Source organism: Saccopteryx leptura, chromosome 2 (assembly GCF_036850995.1).
Source record: "Saccopteryx leptura isolate mSacLep1 chromosome 2, mSacLep1_pri_phased_curated, whole genome shotgun sequence".
Taxonomy (NCBI): domain Eukaryota; kingdom Metazoa; phylum Chordata; class Mammalia; order Chiroptera; family Emballonuridae; genus Saccopteryx; species Saccopteryx leptura.
The window spans coordinates 380079198-380099503 of NC_089504.1; the positions used below are offsets into that span (position 1 = coordinate 380079198).

Below are 20306 nucleotides of genomic sequence, written 5' to 3' on the forward strand. Positions count from 1 at the left end.
TTTCTTTGAGACACTCACTTCTTTAGTTAGAGACTCTTTCCCCTTACCCAGATGTAAGAATTCTTCTATTGGTCATGGTGTATAATGGTAAGAACTAAAGGAACAACAACCATTCCATCCCAGCATGCATTTAAAAATGAAACCAAAGAACGAAGCTGTCTCACAGCTGTCATGCTCTCATACATATACATACATGACATATTTATGTATGCTTATATGCATATTTTCACCATGTATTTGATCAACATAGCAAGAAAATGAACAAACAGAATAATGGATATATACATCAAATAATGTTCCTAGTAGAGAAAAATATAAGAATCCATAGATCTTTATCACTAATTTAAAATATCTACCTGTACTCCCTTTACACACCCAACCACAGCTTCCTTTCAGCCCAGGCAGATACAACCAGCTCAATTCCAACCCAACTTGTCATTTGCCACATGGATGCCCTTTCTGCTTTGGGCTCTGAGCCACATTAAGGGAGCTGAGTTTGGGAAGTGAAGTTGATCAGGAGGCCTATACTCTGTTCCTCCACCTCATAAGTCACTGAATTGGTTCTCATCCAACCCAGAAAGCCTCATCTTCCCAAGTTGGTGTTCCAAGTTCCAGCACTGGAACAGAACGACAGAGGAGTCAAGCTCTGCTGAAAATGCCCCTCATCAAATCTCCACGGCAATTCATGACTCGCAATTTTCTAATCCTGGAAAAGACGAAGACCAGCCAGCCAAAAAAGACAAAGCAATGCCATCAGCAAAGCTATCCTTTTAAATTCTTAGAAATATAGCCCTGGCTGGATAGCTCGGTTGGTTTAAAGCATCATCCTGAACCACAGAGTTTACTGGTTCAATCCTCGGTCAGGACACATACAGGAATAGATCGATGCTCCTGTTTCTCTCTCTCTCTCTCTCTATCTCCCTTCCTCTCTTGCTAAAATCAATTAAAAAATTTAAAAATGTAATCCTTAGAAAATAATCTGCAGAAATAAAATAATTCTCTTACAGCAATTCTCCTTCTCAATCCACTCAGTGCTGAGGATCCCGAAGGAACGACAGGACTCTCCATAGGCGGCCAGGGAGCCGCACAGCTGGAACTTCTTGTGGTTGTAGCAGCCATCCAGGTAGCAGGACTCGTAGAAGGGGAGGGGGTCCAGGAGCCCATAGCAGGGCTGGAAGAAGCCCTTCATCTCTGTGAGCTTCAGGCAATAGCCATCGCCCTGCATCATCTGGATGTGCACATTGTCGCATGTGGCTGCGTACTGGGAGAACTGTAACTCGTTACAGCTGGGGGCGAGAAGTCTGGTCAGACTAAGTGAAGCAAAAACAATGGTCTGAGCTCTCCAGCGGAAGGGAAGACCACGGCTGCTCCCTCTTTTGCTAACCCATAAGTCAATGCAGTAGGTCTGATGCCAACACTAATTGGCCATCTGACCTTAGAAAACTTAGGTAATTCCTATTGTCGATGTCACTGAGCTAACTGAGCATAAAATAAAGTAAGGAATTGGTAGCCAAATGTCAGATAAAAGATAGATATTGACATAATAACCATTAACCTTTGACAAAATTGACTGATCTCATCGATACAATAACCGTTACCAGGTATGGTTATAACAAATAATAATAATCATCACTATAATTTTAATGACAGTGGGTAGAATGAAAGATTTGGAAGGCAGTGCAGCAGCTTCTAAAGCAGTTCCAGTTTAGCTATCAGAGACCAGAAGAAAACCTTAATGAGAAAATTGATGTCAGGCTGAAATCGTTTCTAGAAGAAGGAAGGAAGGAAGAGACAGAAGTTCAGACAGAACCATAATTCCTCAAGAGGAACTGAACCTCGCTCATCTTTGGAAGCCTCGGGACAGCTTAAATGTCCAAAGTTGTCACTTTTATAACTGTGGGCTGAATAAATGACATTTTAGAGAAAGCATCCGATTAGGAATTATGGAAGGTGATCCTGGCTCTTAGAGGGCCTCCTCCTGTAAATCATTCTACACCAGCCTCCACTTTACCCAGAAAAGAAAGAGATTGAACTGGACTAGAGTTGCCCAAAGTTCTGTCTAGGTCTGGGCCCCATAATTCACAAAATTGTCTACTTCAGTTTACCTGCAGAAGGGTCAAAAAAGGTTTGAAGTTTCATTTCCACATCTGGGTATTTAGCTGATGTTTGGCATGTTGAAGCACAGGGTAATTGAGCCATTGTACAAAAAAAAAAAAAAAATAGTACCAGGAAAGAGAATCATATCTATAGATCCAGAAAGATATGACTATAATTTAGCAGCCCAGAGGGGCCCTAAATCAAATGCTTTTGAAATAACTTGTATAGCTCATTCTATCTAAGTTGGATAGCCAAGAACCTGATAATAATCTTGATGACTTCTATATTAAAAAAGGCTTTTTGACTCCTACCAACTTCTACCTGCATAACCACAACTCAGCCTTCTGGTAAGAGTCACAAATGTACAATGAGACCCCGTACTTGGGGGCAAGGGGTATCCTTTTCCCCGTGGGTCAACTTTGAACCCCACCCACACAAGGGTGTTCAGGTCCCTGTTGGGCAGCTGGTGAAGGCTCCAGAGTTTTAACCCTGGGCAGACTCTGCTGCTTAGCCTCCGCTGTGTAGCCCAAGGATGAATGACATGAAAATTTAAGCCCAGTTTCTTCCTTTGCCATTCAAGAAATTCTTGAGACCTCTCCTGTGTCTCTTTGTGTCATGAAAACTCCATAGACCTTTGGCTCAGCTCTGCAGGAGAGAAAAATGATGCTAAGGGAAGTACCATTTTTATGACCAGCTCCCGTGGATGTGGGATGATTTGGGCCACTGGGTCCAGTGGCTAGAATTCTCACCTCTTCTGCATGCCATTTGTCTTCCAACTCTGGGCCAGGACCACGCTGCTTACCACTGGTTTTCCCCTCAACGTCACATAATCATCAGTTAAATCCCCATTGAAGTTGCCACAGAGACCACACACTTTGTTCTGCAGCCTCTCACTGATGCTGATTTTTATGACATTGTATCCATTGTAGTATATCTGGATGTCAGGACTGGTGTCAATCACCAGGAAGCCCTCACTACTGTAGATTTTGGTTGCCAATCCGGTTATAAATGGAACATTCACTTGTGTGCCATTGACCTAGTGAAGAAAAGAAAAGTAAATGACTCTAGAGCAGAGGTTAGCAAATGTTTACTGTCAAGGGCCAGAGTAAATATTTTATGATCACTATTGCTACTCAACTCTAACCTCAGCAGGAAAGCAGTCTGTAGACAATATGTCACTAAATGAGAGGGATTGTGTTTCAATAAAGTTTTATTTACAAAAACAGGAAGCAAGTAAATTTGGCTAGATCTTGTAGTTTGTTGACTCCTCCTCCACAGTTCAAGGACATTCAACAATCTCACTGCCTACAGTTCCCCCCAAAGAAGCAAAATACAGTGTGTCCATAAAGTCATGTGCACTTTTGACCGGTCACAGGAAAGCAACAAAAAATGATAGAAATGTGAAATCTGCACCAAATTAAAGGAAAACCCTCCCAGTTTCTGTAGGATGATGTGGAAGCATGTGCACATGCGCAGATGATGACGTAACACCGTGTATACAGCGGAGGAGCCCATGGTCATGCTGTCGAGATGTGGACAGTACAGAGGAAAGTTCAGTGTGTTCTGTGGCTTGCTAAATTCGAATCCATGACCAAAGTGCAACGTAAATATCTGCGCATTTATAATGAAGCGCCACCACATAGGAATAACATTACTCGGTGGGATAAGCAGTTGAAGGAAACCAGCAGTTTGGTAGAGAAACCCCATTCTGGTAGGCCATCAGTCAGTGACGAGTCTGTAGAGGCTATACGGGATAGCTACCTAAGGAGCCCTAAAAAATGTGTGCGTGAGCCCACATCGAACTGCACTGAATAGGTATGAAACTGGGAGAGTTTTCCTTTTATTTGGTGCAGATTTCACATTTCTATCATCTTTTGTTGCTTTCCCGTGACCGGTCAAAAGTGCACCATGACTTAACGGACACACTGTATAAAGGCAGACAGATAAGAAAACATTAGAAAAACATAACCCATAGCAAATGGCTGGATTTTTGTATAAAACTTTCCCAAGCACAAAGCAATTACTGAAAATGAAATCCAATCTTGTGCTGAGGAGAGTCTAACATGGTTAAAATGAATCTGAGAATTATTGCTATGCTTATTGTTTTCATGCTTATAGTGTTCAAACAGGAGGTTCACTTCAGAGAGCCTATAGGCACAGTATTTTCTGCATTCATCAATAATAGCTTTTTTTCTTAGCCCTTAGGACAGAACATAACATGCTTTGCTTATACTTACAAAATAAAGTGGGTTTTTTTCCCCCTCACAGGTTACTAGTAAATTTTGTTGCTTAAAAAATCTTCTAAAAAAATGATTCTTTACTATTTTTGGTAGCTTGGGGTATTGTATTTAGCAACAACGTCAATTTTGCTGTGTTAGGTGGTCATTTTCACTTTCTGAATTTAAAATGGGATGTAAGAAACAGTAGAAGCTTGCACTGAAGCTAAAAACCAGTATTATAATTTAAACTTCCTTTTAAGCTTGCAAAATACTGCCAGTCTTTGCATAACTCTGGATACTAAGCTATTCGACGACTGTTCAAATAAAGATAATCTGAACCAAGGATGGAAAGCAGATACATGCAATAATACTCAATTCCAAAATAATGTTAATGTGTATGTCCTGGCTCTAGCTCTGTCCCTCCCTCTCTGTAATCAGAGTATTGAGGTCTGACTCCATCCTTCGGACCTGCTGCTGTGAGCAGCCTGGTTTAACTGAGAGGCTGGGAGTCACTCTCCATAGTTCATCAGAGGAGATTACCTTCTTCAATGGAAAAGGAGGGAGGAACCCAAAGTGGGAACCTCCATTAGTAATGGGGGTGGGCTGGAGATTCATTCATTTATTTATATACACGTCTAACATTCACAAGAAACCAGGCAGCTATCCTAAGGAAGAATCAACCTATGAGAAATTCACCATATTCAGCCTGTTTCTTTCATTGGGTATGACATCATGGGGCCCTCTAATAGTGGGGTTGCTCCATCGGGTTTTTATTTAGGTAGTTGTTTTCTTAGGACAATGTTTGCCTTCTCTTGGCTTCCAGAAGAGATGACAGAGATGAAAGAGTGTGGCTTGGTAGAGGTGGGCAGAGCCAAGAGTAATTTAAAAGGCTCTTGAAAGCAAATGAGATGCTTTTTGGAAATTAATCCAGAGTAAAAGCTGGCTTACCTGCCATTTTATCACCTGAAGCTCTATTAGCACCCATGCTAATAAATTGGGTGGTTTTTTGTTTTTGTTTTTAGCAACGGGTGACCTCAAGGTTTCAAACCTGGGTCCTCAGTGTCCCAGGTTGATGCTTTATCCACTGTACCACTACCAATCAGGCAGCACTGATTTTTTGCCATTAAGATGTTCTGTATAGAACATCACCCAAACTCTGTTCTGTGAAATGTCTTTCTGTATTACTCATGATGGCCCTGTGACACTGTACCTTCCCTTCAAACCTTTGGAGTTGTCAGTAAAGGACTAAATGGGATCCATTCTTACACTTGGAGAATCTTTATACTTTCATTATTTAAAACCTGGTTATCTGTGTATGGTACATATGCAGCAACAACCTCTTAGCCTCAAACTGGGTCACCTGGGAAAACCACAATGAACAGCCCTCTAGCCATGCCTTCCCCAGGCACGTTTCTTAAGAATCAATGACAGAAAGAAAAAAGAAATAAAGAATCAATGACAGGCTTGTCACCTTGACAGTGTTCCGGTCGTTGATGAGAATCTGCTCTTCGTTAATGTAGAAATAGACGGGCGAAATGATGGTGAGGTTGGGGGACGACCACTTGTCGAAGTTAATGATGAGCTGGAAGGAGATGTCGGGCAGTTTCTGGCAGATGGTGGACAGCACGAAGGCGCAGTTGGCTGGGAAGCGGAGGAAGGCACCGTCGAAGGTGCGGAAGACACCCCCGCCGGCCGCCAGGCAGTAGGAGGTCTTGGTGCTGAAGCAGCCGCGCACCCCGTTGCGCAGGGCGCACTCCTCGTCCGACTTGCACTGGCGCGGGTCGCACTGGATCAGGTTGCGCCGGAAGCAGCGGCAGCGCCTGGTGCAGTCACTGTTCCAGAACAGCTGCTTGGGCTGGAAGAGAGGTGCCATTGCCATTAAACTCAGGCTATAGGCAGGTTTGGGGACCGCAAAGCCCAGTCCCTCTGGACCCTTCTGCGGAAGGGGCTAGCCCTTCTTTCATGGAACTGAGCTTAGCAACAGGGAACAGCAGTAAAAAAGCTGCTTTAGTTCACATGGTACATCAGTTCGACACAACTCGGATCTCAAACAATATGCAATTCAGTCTATTGGTTTCAATCAAGAATTTGGGGATCTTTCCAGCTGAATTGTAGAACTACTCATTGCCAAGCTGAATATCCAGCTGCTAGAGAAACATAGTGAAAACGCAACCCATATATTTGGTAAAAAAAAAAAAAAAATTATTCTAACAAGTACCACTTCCACTTCGGAGATGACATTTAAATTTACTCAGGAATAATAAAAACTGGCCCTTCAAATATTAAGTGGGTAAAAAGAAAGTGATAACCAACTCTCATGATGAACCATTTCAATATTTCATAATACAGGCAGTCCCCAGGTTACAAACAAAATAGTTCTAGAAGTTTATTTTTAAGTTGAATTTGTATGTAAGTGAGAACAAGTAGATTTACTTATTAAATGCAACTTAGATGTCTGTCTTAACATAGTATTTATTTGTACCTTTCTATGCATATAAATACTTAAACATTTTCAAACCTATAAAACTAACAAAATATTATAGAGAGCTCCAGAGACTCTACCAAAAAACTATTAAAATTGGTAAATGAATTCAGTAAAGCAGCAGGATGCATCATTAATATTTAGAAATCAGTTGCAATTTTATACACCAACAACAAACTAACAGAAGGGGAAATTAAAAAAACAGTCCTATTTGCAACTGCATCAGAAATAAAAGAAAAATTCTAGATATAAATTTAACCAAGGAGGTAAAAGATCTATATTCAGAAAATGATATGCATTGTACCCGGGGGTTGAGTGGAGGAGAGGATAGGGAGGCTAAATGGTAATGGATAGACTTGACTCGGAGATGGTGAACACACAATATGGTGTACAGAAATGTGTTGTAGAATGGGCACCTAAAACTTGTCTAATTATGTTAACCAGTGTCACTCTAATAAAGTCAATTAAAAAAAAAGCAACTGAAGAAGATACAAATAAATTGAAGGCTACACTGCCCTCATGGATAGAAAGAATTAAAACCATAGCGGCTGTTATCACAGGAAAAGATCTAGTCATCTTCTTTCAGACGATGAGGATTTATGGCACATTATATAAAATACCCACAACACAGGTTATCTGTAGGTGGGGACAGCTTTTATTTTGTACCCTCCCCCAAATGAGCAACACTCTGTAGATACAACTTTATTTGGTAGTGTTTTGTGCTCTTCATCTGGTGCTTTTTTTAGACTAAGAATTCCAGGGAACTGTTGGAAATGGGTCATGATCGGTCAATTGGGGGTGGTCCTGACAAGCAAACTACAGAGACGGGGCGCTCAGCGTGCTAACTCACTTTACCCTGAACAGTGCTATCCGAGATGTCTGAAGTGCACAGGTAGGCCTGTGCTTCTGCCTGGTCACGGCTTTCTGAAAATTTATCAAAATGCTGGAAATGGACTACAGATTGGACTCAGATTTAAAGGTAAACAGATACAGGATGGGACCTTCCAAGATTATTTTCCTCAATGTAATAATACACTTCAAGGTGTCACTGCTGATAACTTTAATCCTCCCAGTGAAGTCGTCCCTGGAACCAAGTCGTCCCTCCTTCTGGAGCTGTAAATATTCTGGGTGCCAGCAGCCTCAGATTGCAGGATAATTGAGTGGGTGATCTGGGCTCTTTCTTATACAAAGTCAGACATCACATGGGTAGAAAGGGGAAATGAACCTGAGGTATGTGGGTATGATCAAGGGGAAGTAACTCATCCTACCGGAGAACTCCATTTGCAGCCAGCACCACAGCGAAGTGACAGAGCCCAAGGCTGCTTTCTTTACCTTGATTAGACACGACAACAGCAGCTGGGTGATTACCCTACATGCTGATGGCTAGATGTGCTCCTTATTTCCAAAGAAATTTGTTGTATTAACAAGCCCCGGAGCTTGTTTAAATTGCGGCAAGTAGATGTGGATTATTTGCTCTGTTAGTTAGCAGGTATAAGTTATTGTCACCCCCCCCCCCCCCCGACTTTCTGATGAAAAGCTGGTAGCAATGTTTAGAGTTCTAATGGCTGCCCAGAGCTGTATTGTGCCTTTCCTGAGTGCTCCATGGTCTTTTATATGCATCATTTTATGAACACAGCTGGGCTTTTTATTTAAAAATGCTTTTCAGGAGAATATCAACAATAGTAACTACCAATTAGTGAACTACTAGGTGCCCCATACTAAGCAGGGCACCCGGCATAGATTATTTATATAAGAACCATACTGAGTTGGTGTTATTAGTCCCATTTCACAGACAGGGCAACTGAAGCTCAGAGAAATGACACGAGTTATTCAATGTCACACCACAAACCATGGTTTAGCTGGGATCAAACCCAAGTCTCATTCCATTATGCCACAGACGGCCAGGATTTCTGCTGAGGGGTGCATGACTCAGTAGCTATAGACTTCCATCACTTGCTACAAAGCAGGATCAGAAGAGTGCTTTTCTTCTTCTAGATCAGCGGTTCTCAACCTGTGGGTCGTGACCCCGGTGGGGGTCACGACCCACAGGTTGAGAACCGCTGTTCTAGATTGTAAGAAAGCAGGATTTATTATTATTACTATCTACCATGGGTTCTGCCTTTTCCTTTCAAATTATCGGTATTTCTAAGAGCTAACTCCAAAACCCACCTCTCCCAAGAAGTCTTCTTTGATTAGCTCTACTATTTAACTCTACTTTTCCTTGTCTTTCTCATATAACATTTAAGCAAATTTCCCACTGAGAGTAAAATTGAGAGTAACGTCAACATTTCTTTTCTTCCCCTTATTCTCAAAGTAAAGTCAACTTAATTGTTCTTTTCTTTCCCTTATTCTCAAAGTAACGTCAACTTAATTGTTCTTGGACAAGTCAACACATCTTTACAAAAAGGAGATAATAGTTATGTTTGCCTAGTTTATTTCCAATTCAGACATTTTAATTCAGTCTTTTGAATGCTGCTATTTTTTCCATTTAAAATGGATTAGTTCTGTGGGGTATTATATTTTACTCGTTATTTTGTAATTGTTTTCTTGTTCTTTAAAGTGGATTCTTTTCTCTTTCTGAAATAGATTTTTAAACTCCTTAAGGCAGGAAACGTGTGTTATCATCCCCATCAATACCATTAGCACAGTGATCTGCAAATAGCAGCTCCTTGTTATTTGCTGTTTTCAGCTGTCTGCTCACCAATGTAAGGTATTGATGTTGTTTAAAGAGAGAATGGGCTTGAGACGGAAGCATAGACCAAATACCTCCAGGCAAGAACCTTCACGCACAGTATAATGGCACATAAAGACTTTACATGGACCAAGATGGTGGTGTAGGTAAATGCTATACTTGCATCCTCCCACAACCATGTCAAAATTACAACTGAACTACAGAACATCATTCAGAACCACTGGAAATCCAGCTGAACAGAGGTCTTACAACTGAAAAAGGATGTACTGAGGAAACCACATGGAGACTGGCAGGAGAGGCAGAGAGATCAAATAGGCTGGTCCCACATCCACAAGTGGCGGATAAAAATAGAGAGGGATAGCTCAGCTCAGGAGGGTCCCCTGAGGAGTGAAGGATCTCAGCTCCACACCAGGCCCCACAGCCAGGTTCCAGGGCCAAGAAGAGAAGTCCCCATAGCTTCTGATGGTAAAAACCAATGGGGATTGTGGCTGAGTGAGACAGAGGGTTGTAGGAGGCCCAGACAGTTTCTCTTAAAGGGCCCACACAGCCTTATTAGGACTCATTTGCTCCGAGCTCCATTGTTTGGGCAGCAGTTTGGAAAGTACCAGGGGCACATGGGGAGGAATGGAATTGTTAGGCATCAGGGCAAGAGCTGGAGGGGTAGCTTTCTTCCAGACAGAAGAGCTGGCAGAGGCCATTGTTCCTTTGCTGAGCACTCTCCCCACAAAGCCAGCAGGCAGGTGCCATATCTGAATCTCTATCAACCTAGCTGTCTCTGTTTGCTCTGCCCTGAGACCCCACCCCACCCAATTTATGGACCCACCCAAATGGTTTCCACTGGCTTTTCATAGGAACAACCTGTCTTGGCTCATGCTGCAGACTTTCCTAAGAAGTACGTGGCCTCCAGGCACCACATACTTCTTGCTAAGTGGCCCCAGGCTCAGCACTAGTGGCAGCCAGCTTTGGTTCTCAGCTTTCCCTGTCTTGGGCACCTCCAAGCCCAGCACAAGTAGCAGCCATCTGCAGATCATTTTGAATCTCATGCCAGGTGGCCCCCTACTGAACCCAGGTGGTGGCTGACCTTGACCTGCCCTCCCAGGAGGCCCCAGAGCCAGTGTACCCAGTGGAAAGCTTAAGACCACACCAAAACACCACCCAACTACCCTCACAAGTGACACATTCAAGGGGAAAACTCAGCGGGCACCAGAGCCCTGCTGAAGGAAGTCCTGCTCTTTGGGATGGGCCCCTGCACAGCAGACCCACCAAGATGACTGATGGCCAGAACCAGTCCTTGCAGTGGACCGGCCTGGGGTAAATTCCTCCCATGGCATGTCAACAGCAATCAAGACTTGTGTACAACAGGAGGGTGTACACAGCTCACATAGGAGGATGGGGCACACCTAGAGTGCCCAGCAAGGGTGGTCAGGGAAGCAGCGCTGCAGACCCTATCAGACACCTATTACATAAGGCCACTCTATCAAGCATGGGAGATATAGCAGCTCTGCCTAATACACAGAAACAAACAGAGGGAGGCTGCCAAAACAAGAAGACAAAACTCATGACCCAAATGAAAGAATAGACAAAACTCCTGAAAAAGAACTAAACAAAATGGAGACAAGTAATCTACTGGATTCAGAGTTCAAAACATTGGTTATAATGATGCTCAATGGACTTAGAACTTCAACGAAGAGATGGGAAACATAAAAACGAAAGTAGAAAATATAAAAAAGAACCAGTCAGGAATGAAGAAAACATGAACTGAAATGAAGAATACATTACAGAGAAACAATAGTGTAGCAGATAAAGCAGAGGATCCAATCAGAGATTTGGAAACTAAAAAAGCAGAAAACACCCAATCAAAATAGTCAAAAGAAAAAGTAATCTAAAAAATGAGGATAGTATAAGGAGCCTCTGGGACAACTTCAAGTTACCAACATTCACATCAGGGGGGTACCGGAAGGAGAAGAGAGAGAGCAAGAAATTAAAAACCTATGTGAAAAAATAATGATGAAAACCTTTCATAACCTGGTGAGGGAAATAGACATACAAGTCCAGGAAGCAGAGAGAGTCCCAAACAAGATGAACCCAAAGAGGCCCACACCAAGACACATCATCATTAAAGTGCAAAATATTAAGACAAAGAGAGAATCTTAAAGCTAGCAAGAGAAAACCAGTTAGTTACCTCCAGGGACCTCCCATAAAACTGTCAACTGATTTCTCAACAGAAACTTGGCAGGCCAGAAGGGATTGGCAAGAACTATTCAAAGTGATGAAAAGCAAGGGCCTACAACCACCATTACTCCAGCCAGCAAAGCTATCATTTAGAATCAAAGAACATATGAAGAGCTTCCCAGACAAGAAAAAGCTGAAGGAGTTCATCATCTCCAAACTAGTATTACCTGAAATGTTAAGGGACTTCTTTAAGAAGAAGAAAAATAATATCAAAAATATGAATAACAAAATGGCAATAAATATATATCTATCTACAATTAACTCTATAAAACAAAACAAATGAATAAGCAGAACAGAAACAGACTCATAGATACAGAGAACATTTCAATGGTGGCCAGGTGGGAGGGGGTTTGGGGGACTGGCTGAAAAAGTGACAGGATCAGAAGTACAAACTGGTTGCTACAGAATAGTCACAGGGATGTAAAGTGCAGCCTAGGGAAGATCGTCAGTACTATTCTAATAACTATGTGTGGTGTCAGATGGGTAGGAGACTTACCAAGGTGATCACTTAGTGAATTACATAATGTCTGATCACTGAGTTGTACCCCCTGAAACTAATATAATATTATATGTCAACTGTAATTGAAACATAAAAGAATATTTAAAGTCAAAATAAATAAAACTTAAAAAGTACAAAAAGTAAACAACTTAGTGAGCTAATACGTTTTACTAAGCGAGATTTCCAAAAGACATTTTCATTAGCTCGATGTTTAAGTTCCTATATAGGGAAGGAAAGAGTAGGATGTGGGAGCATAGCATTAATTAGTTCAGATAGAAGTCTCTGGGGACAGTGTGGACAGATGTGACAGATGGCCACACTTCCACTTGCTCCCACAGAGCCTCAATAGCCAGAAGAGAAAGAGCTATTCCTCCCGGCCTCAAGCCCCATAATTACCAGTTAGAAATGTCCTCAGCTATGACAGCTACAACTGTCAGATTCATAGCCTCTGTATTTCCCAACAATAGCCATATCAGAAGCTTTCAAACTAAGATTAACAAGAGACGCAACCAGAAAGGTTCTAGAGATGGGCATGGTGGAGAGAGGAACGCAGGTGCTAGGGAAGAGGGGAGGCGGAGTGCTGGAGACCTTGCTCAGGCCGAGGAAGGAGCAGAGGGAGGCCCGAATGTGTTCCCAAATCCAAAACTCAGTTAGCAAGAGCCTCTACTGACCTGTCCTTAACCTCTTTGTCCTTCCACTTCCCTGCAAATCGGCACCGTAATCTTCATAAGAAAGTGGGAGGATTGGTCACCTGTGAGGAACCTCTTGGAGCTGGAGAGAAATCTGGAGATGGGCAAGGAGGGAAAGGCAGGGCTGGGCTCCCCTACCTCGTAATATTTGCCATCCGAGTAGCAGCCACAGCTGTGGGGCAGGATGCAGCTCTTGCCATTGAGGACGTAGCCCGTGTCGCACTGACAGCCCTCCACGCAGTAGTGGTTGCAGTCGCTCTTCAGGCGGATGGCGGCACAGCGGGGCTGGCAGACGCTCACGCAGCTCTCATAGTGGCTGTTGGGAGGGCAGGTGACGGCTGCAACAGAAGACACAAGTCAGAACTCGTGCAGGTGCAAGAAGCGTAAGCGGTCTCCTGAGGCCATCGCTCACCCACTCAGGGAGATGGAGGGTGTGCGTGTTGGGGAGGGGGTGGGAGAACTTTACCACCTTTCCTGATCATGACCTGCTCTGCTGATTCAGAGCCCTTGACTTATTAATGCTTAAATAATGGACCAAAGAGCAGATGAAGATAACCAGAGGTTCCTCACACAATCTTTGTCTTCTCTTCAGCTTGTTTTTGAGGTCCTGTAATTGGCTGCCTTTAAACCCCCCTCCCAGCAAGCATCTCGACTTCAGTTAGGCACCCATGCTCATTCCTGCCTTTAGGTCCCCACTCACATGGATCTCCCCAGGCATGCCTTTCTCTCTCCTCTTGGCCCATCCAGATGCCCCAGTCTTCAAGTCCTAGGTGGAGTCCCATCTTACTCATAATGTTCCCCACTCCTGTGCCAGTACTAACAACACCCCTTCATCTCAGAACTTCCACAGAACCATTTTCTAAGCCAGTGGTGTATAAATGGTAGGCTCCTGAGCCCCTTGATGTTTGACAAGGCTAATATGCTGTGTGTGTGTGTGTGTGTGTGTGTGTGTGTGTGTGTGTGTGTGTGTGTTTAGACTGACCCATGTCAACTATGTTCAATGGGTTTCAAATGACCCTGGCCGGTTGGCTCAGAGGTGGAGCATTGGCCCAGCATGTAGATGTCCCGGGTTTGATTCCCAGTCAGGGCACACAGGAGAAGTGCCCATCTGCTTCTCCACCCCTTCCCCTCTCTTTTCTCTCTCTTTTTATCTCTCTCTTCCCCTTCCACAACCATGGCTCGATTGGAGCAAGTTGGCCCTGGGCACAGAGGATGGCTCCATAACCTCATTTCCAGCACTCAAAATAGCTCTGTTGCTGGGCAACAGAGCAGTGGCCCCAAACGGGCAGAGATGGGAGTATACACCCCAAATGGGATGTATGTGGGAGTATGTCCATCTGCCTCCCCACTTCTCACTTAAGAAAAAAAAATTTTTTAACAGGTTTCAAATGTACGCAGATGCTTTTATGGAAAGCAGTTTGGGTCCTAGAAGAGAGTGTGGGCTCTAGGACCAGATGGAAGAGACCAGAGCCCATTTTGTAGCCTCTCTGGTTCTCAGCTCCTCAATCTATAAAGTGCGGAAACCTGTAACACCTACTTCATGACTTGTTGGGAAGGACTGAGTGAGTCTGTGTGCTCAGAGCAGCGCTCAGCACATAAGTGTTCAGGTAAATGCTAGCCAATCATTAGACAGGTTCACTTGAAAGTTTTATGGGAAGTTATTTTAGTAGGTGTATCTAAAAAGCGTAACTACTAATATGTGAAGATGTCTACTCAACACCATATAGCTTTGAATTATTGCTTTTGTAATGCTGCATGATATAGTTTATATGTTATTAATGGTGCTGTTGTGAGTATCCTGTTACATTATCTTTGCCCTCATGAGTAAGTGAAATCTGTACAATAAATTCCTGAAAGGGCATTAGTGGGTCAAAGGATGTGCTTGTTTAAGCTCTTGATAGATGCAACCGAAACGCCCTAGAAAGAGGCTGTGTCAATTTATCCCCCTACCAGGCTATTGGAGGAGGTTTATTTTCTCACATCCTCACTGATTGTTATCAACATACTTTATAATCCTTGGAAATAGGAAAAGTTAAATGCAGTAGCTACCAGGGACTACTACCTAGAATATATGGAGAACTTTATTTTTTTTAAGATTTTTAAAATTTATTCATTTTAGAGAGGAGAGAGAGGGAGAGAGAGAGAGAGAGAGAGCGAGAGAGAGAGAAAGGGGGAGGAGCAGGAAGCATCAACTCCCATATGTGCATTGACCAGGCAAGCCCAGAGTTTAGAACCAGCGACCTCAATGTTCCAGGTCAATGCTTTATCCACTGTGCCACCACAGGTCAGGCTATACAGAGAACTTTAAAAAGAAAAAAACCTGATGAAAAAATGGGCAAAGGACTTGAATACACATTTCTCCAAAGAAGATATGTGAATGACCAATAAGCACGTGACAATATGCTCCATAGCATTAATCATCAGAGAAATGCAAATGGAACTACAATGAGACCTTGTACCCATTAGAATGGCTGCTATTGAAAAACAGGAAAATGACAAGTGTCAGCAAAAAGGCAGAGCAATTAGGACCCTTGTGCACCACTGACAAATGGCAAAATGGTATGATGGCTGTGGAAAACACTAAGGCAGTTCCTCAGAGACATCCCTGTGATATCCCTGCTCACTGCCGCTGGAAGCAGGGGTCTGGTGCACATCTATCCCAGCCATCCTACAGAGCAGTTCAGCCGCACAACCTGGCTACAGCAAAAGAGGGGACCCTTGTAGTAGGTCTCACGAGGAAGCAGGCAGAGTGTCCTTCTTAAAACTCTTTCCTATCCTGCGCCATTCCAAGGCCCCTGGGTCCACAACCTGGTTTTTTGTTTGAAGAAAGGTAAGTTCACTGTCCAGACTGTGCTGACCCTGCTGCACTCAGGGGAGCTCTGGGGATTTATCCAGACCTTGACTTTCTTTATAGGCGTATTTATTTTACTGAAGTCATCAGAGGCCCATTAGTCCAGGCAGTCACCCCTACTGGCATCATTACTCCAATCCCTCACTCAGGGACCGAGCCTGGATGAAACGGTGTCAGCATCTTTCTCTCCCTCTCCCCATTTCCTCCCACGATCTACATGAACACAGTTAGGGGGCATGCAAATGAACTGTGTGAACATTAAACTACAACATTTTCTGGTTTTTCATCCAAATATCCTTTTTCCAGGATGCAAAGGGAGTGTATTCCCTGGGACCACCTGCTGTATCACTTGTTTAGAGCTCCATGCATTTGGCATCAATTTGTAGCCTTTTTATACACTTAGGTCTAAAAAGAAATTTACTATAGCTAATGAGCTTGAGATGGCAAAACAGACTAAGGCCAAAGACCAATAGTGGTTTCTCCTCCCAGTTTTTTCCTGTTGTGACATGCTGAGCGTGGGCCAATTATTTCAGCACGCAGTATAGAGGGTAGGAGTTGAGAACATAAGCTTCGGAGTTGGAAAATCAAATTCAGACCTTGCGAGGAGATCCTATGTCTTTAAGCAAGTTACATAACTCCTCTGAGTCTCAGGTTCTCTCTAACTAATTGCATTATTGAAGAGAATAAGTGAGATAATGTTAATGGAGTGTTCAGCACTGAGATTGGCCCAGAGCAAGCCATTAATGTAACAAGAATACAATTTAGCATGCATAGGATGTGCCGTGTGCTTTCGGCTACCTAATTTTATCCACCTCATGTTGCTGCAGCATAAAGGGTGTACATAGACAATAACATTATCACAGCATTATGGTGGGGGTTGGGGGGAGACAGACTAAGAACCAGGGAGGAAAAGTGTAATGCTCCAAGGTTACACTAATCCTGGTCTAATCCTGATAGATAGAGCCAGCCTGAAATCCAGGGGCTCTAATTCTGTTTCTGATGCTCTTGACATCTTGTTCAGCTTCCTAAGTGTGAAGTCTAATCCATGACGTATGTGAATTAAATAGAATAACACACTTAGAGAAAGCCCATACATCACCGGTACCGTGATGGGCCCAAGAGGTTTTAGAACGAACTAACTCACTCACTCTTGCCCTATCAGTTCTTTGTTAGAATTTTATTGTGTACTTGCTGAGTCCGAATGCCATGGATGGTGCTCTGTGTTTACATAAATGATGGGCTCAAGATGGTGGAGTAAGTAAACACTATGTTCACTGTCTCTCGTGACCACATCACAATTACACGTGAACTACAGAACAACCATTACTGAGAACTGCCTGAAGCCCAGTCCTATAAGTAAGAATATACTGAAGAAGGCACATCGAGACTGGTAGAAGGGGTGGAGAGGTGAAACAAGCTGGTCCCACATCCCCGTCTGGCAGATAAAAGTGAGGAGGGATCTCTCAGCTGCAGAGGTTCCCCTTGAGGAGTGAAGGGTTCCAGCCCCATACCATGTTTCCCAGGCCAGGGTTTCAGGGTTGGAAAGAGGAGTCCCCATAACTTCAGGCTGTGAAAACCAGCAGGGATTGTGGCTGAGGGAGATGGAGGGAGTCCCAGGCATTCACCTTAAAGGGCCCACACATTGACTTACTCACTGATGGACTCACTTGCTCTGAGCTCCAGCTCAGAGGCAGTAGCCTGACAAGTGCCAGGGACACATGGGGAGGAACTGAACTATCTGGTTTCAGGGCAAGGGCTGGAGGAGCAGTTTTCTCCCAGACATCAGAGCTGGCAGAAGTCGTTGTTCCTTTGCTGATCCCTCTCCCCACCCAGCCTGCACACACAGCTGGGCACCATATTTGAGTCTCCATCAACCTAGCTAAAACCTTGGTGATACCCCAAGACCCTGCCTCACCCAACTTGTAAGCCCATCCACGCTGCTTTCGGTGGCTTTTCCATACCAACAGCCTGTCTTGGCTCATGCTGTGAACTTTCCTACAATCTCTCAAAGTTTCACAAACCCCAAACAAGCAACATCTGGCCTCAGCATGTCCCATACCTCTTGCTGAGCAAGTGCCTGAAGCCTGCACTCACGGCAGCCAGCCTCAGTCTGCTGCAGCTTCCGTCTCCAGGCACTTACAAGCCCAACACTGTGGCAACAATCTGCAAATCACTTTGTAGCTCACAACAAGTAGCTGCAGGCAGGGCATAGGGAGCAACTGACATTGGCCTGCATCAAAGTCCCTCCTGAAAGACCCCAGAACCAACACACCTGACGGTCAGCTTTAAACCACACCAGGGCACCACCCAAACACCTCCACAAACAACACACCCATAGGGCAGGCACCAGAGCCCTGCTAAAGTGAATTCTGGTCCACAAGATTATCTCCTGGACAACAGCTCTTCTGCTATAGTCACGGTCAGTCCTTACAATCATCCTGAGCAATCAGCCAACAATGATCAAGCATTAGTTACAACAGAAGGCACACACAACCCACACCAGGGACACATCTGAAACACCCAGCTCAGGTGGCCAAGGAGGCTTTGCCACTGGGCCCCACAGGACACCTACTGTGGAAGGCCACCCTATCAAGACCAGGAGATGTTGCAGCTCTGCCTAATACACAGAAACAAACACAGGGAGTAACCAAAATGAGGAGACAAAGAAACATGCCCCAAATGAAAAAATAGAACAAAACTCCAGAAAAAGATACCAACTAAAATGGAGACAAGTGATCTACCAGACACAGAGTTCAAAACACTGGTTATAGCAGTGCTCAGTGATCTCAGCGAGAGGTTCAACAATGAAGAGACGGTAAACATGATAGTAAATATACACACATACACACACATACATATATATATATATGTATATATATATACATATATATATATATGAACAGTCATAAATGAATACAATAACTAAAATGAAGACTATACTAGAGGGAATCAATAATAGAGTAGATGAAGCAGAGGACTGAGTCAGCAATTTGGAAGATAAGGCAGCAGAAAACCCCAATCAGAACAATAAAAAGAAAAGAGAATAAAAAAGGATGAGGATAGTTTAAGGGGCCGCTGGGACAACATCAGTTGTACCAACATTTGCATCACAGGAGTATCAGAAGGAGAAGAGAGAGAGCAAGGAATTATAAACCTATTTGAAGAAATAATGATGAAAATCTTCCCTAATCTGATGAAGGAAATAGACATATAAGCCCAAGAAGCTCAGAGAGTCCCAAACAAGATGAACCCAAAAGAGGCCTACACCAAGACAAGTAATTAAAATGCCAAACGTTAAAGACAAAGACAGAATCTTTAAAAATCACATAGAAGAAAAAAAAGAATAAAAATATGAATAATAAAATGGCAATAACTACATATCTATAAACAACTACTTTAAATGTCAAGATTAAATGCTCTAATCCAGTGGTAGTCAACCTGGTCTCTACCGCCCACTAGTGGGCGTTCCAGCTTTCATGGTGGGTGGTAGCAGAACAACCAAAGTATAAATAAAAAGACAGATTTAACTATAGTAAGTTGTTTTATAGATTTATTCTGCCAAACTTAGTGAAAATCCAACATAATGTACTTGATAAATAATTATTATTATATGCTTTAGCTTGCTGTAACTCTGCTTTATAAATTTTGGAAAGTAAAGTTACTTCCCCACTTTATAAATCACCATTACTGTGGAACCGGTGGGCGGTTAGAAAATTTTACTACTAACAGAGATACAAAAGTGGGCGGTAGGTATAAAAGATTGACTACCCCTGCTCTAATCAAAAGACATATGGTGGCTGAATGGATAAGAAAACAAGACCCTTAAATATGCTGCTTACAACAGTTTCACTTCAGATCAGAAAACACACACACACTGACAGTCAAATGATGGAAAAATATTTTTCATGCAAATGGAAACAAACAAAAAGAGCTGTGGTAGCAATACTTACATCAGCCAAAACAGACTTTACAACAACATCTATAACAAGAGACAAGGAGGACCCAGCAATTTCTTTCCGGGGTATTTACTCAAAGAAACCCAAAAGACATATACATCATATGTTCATTGCAGTATTATTTACAATAGCCAAGATATGGAAACAACCTAAGTGTCTATCAATAGCTGAATGGATAAAGAAGTAGTGAATATATGCAATGGACTATGACTCCACCATAAACAATAAGGAAATCTTGCCATTTGCAACATGAATGGCCCTAGAGTGCATTATGTTGAGTAAAATAAATCAGACAAAGACAAATGCCATATGATTTTACTTACATATGGAATCTAAACAACAGAATAAATGAGCCAACAAAGCAGAGCCAAAAGCGGAGGAACAGAGAACATCTTGATGTTTGCCAGATGGGAAGAGGGTTAGAGGGGATAGGTAAAATAGGTGAAAGAGTTAAGAAGCACAAATTGGTAGTTACAGAACAGTCATAGGGATGTAAATTACAGAGTAAGGAATATAGTCAATAATGCTGTAATAACCATGTATGGTGTCAGATGGGTAATAGATTTATTGGGTTGATCACTTTAACCTC

General features: G+C 43.0%; 1 protein-coding gene across 1 annotated transcript in view; it reads right to left on the reverse strand.

Annotated features, from left to right (window-relative positions):
* Nucleotides 1–20306, reverse strand: part of TECTA (tectorin alpha) — a 67595-nt gene that overhangs the window by 11928 nt on the left and 35361 nt on the right. Inside the window, exons 12-15 of the mRNA XM_066365315.1 lie at nt 13049–13248; nt 5788–6171; nt 2847–3133; nt 1006–1301 (exon numbers count right to left, since the gene is read on the reverse strand). Coding sequence (XP_066221412.1) covers nt 1006–1301; nt 2847–3133; nt 5788–6171; nt 13049–13248 — 1167 coding nt within the window. The remainder of the gene's footprint in view (nt 1–1005; nt 1302–2846; nt 3134–5787; nt 6172–13048; nt 13249–20306) is intronic.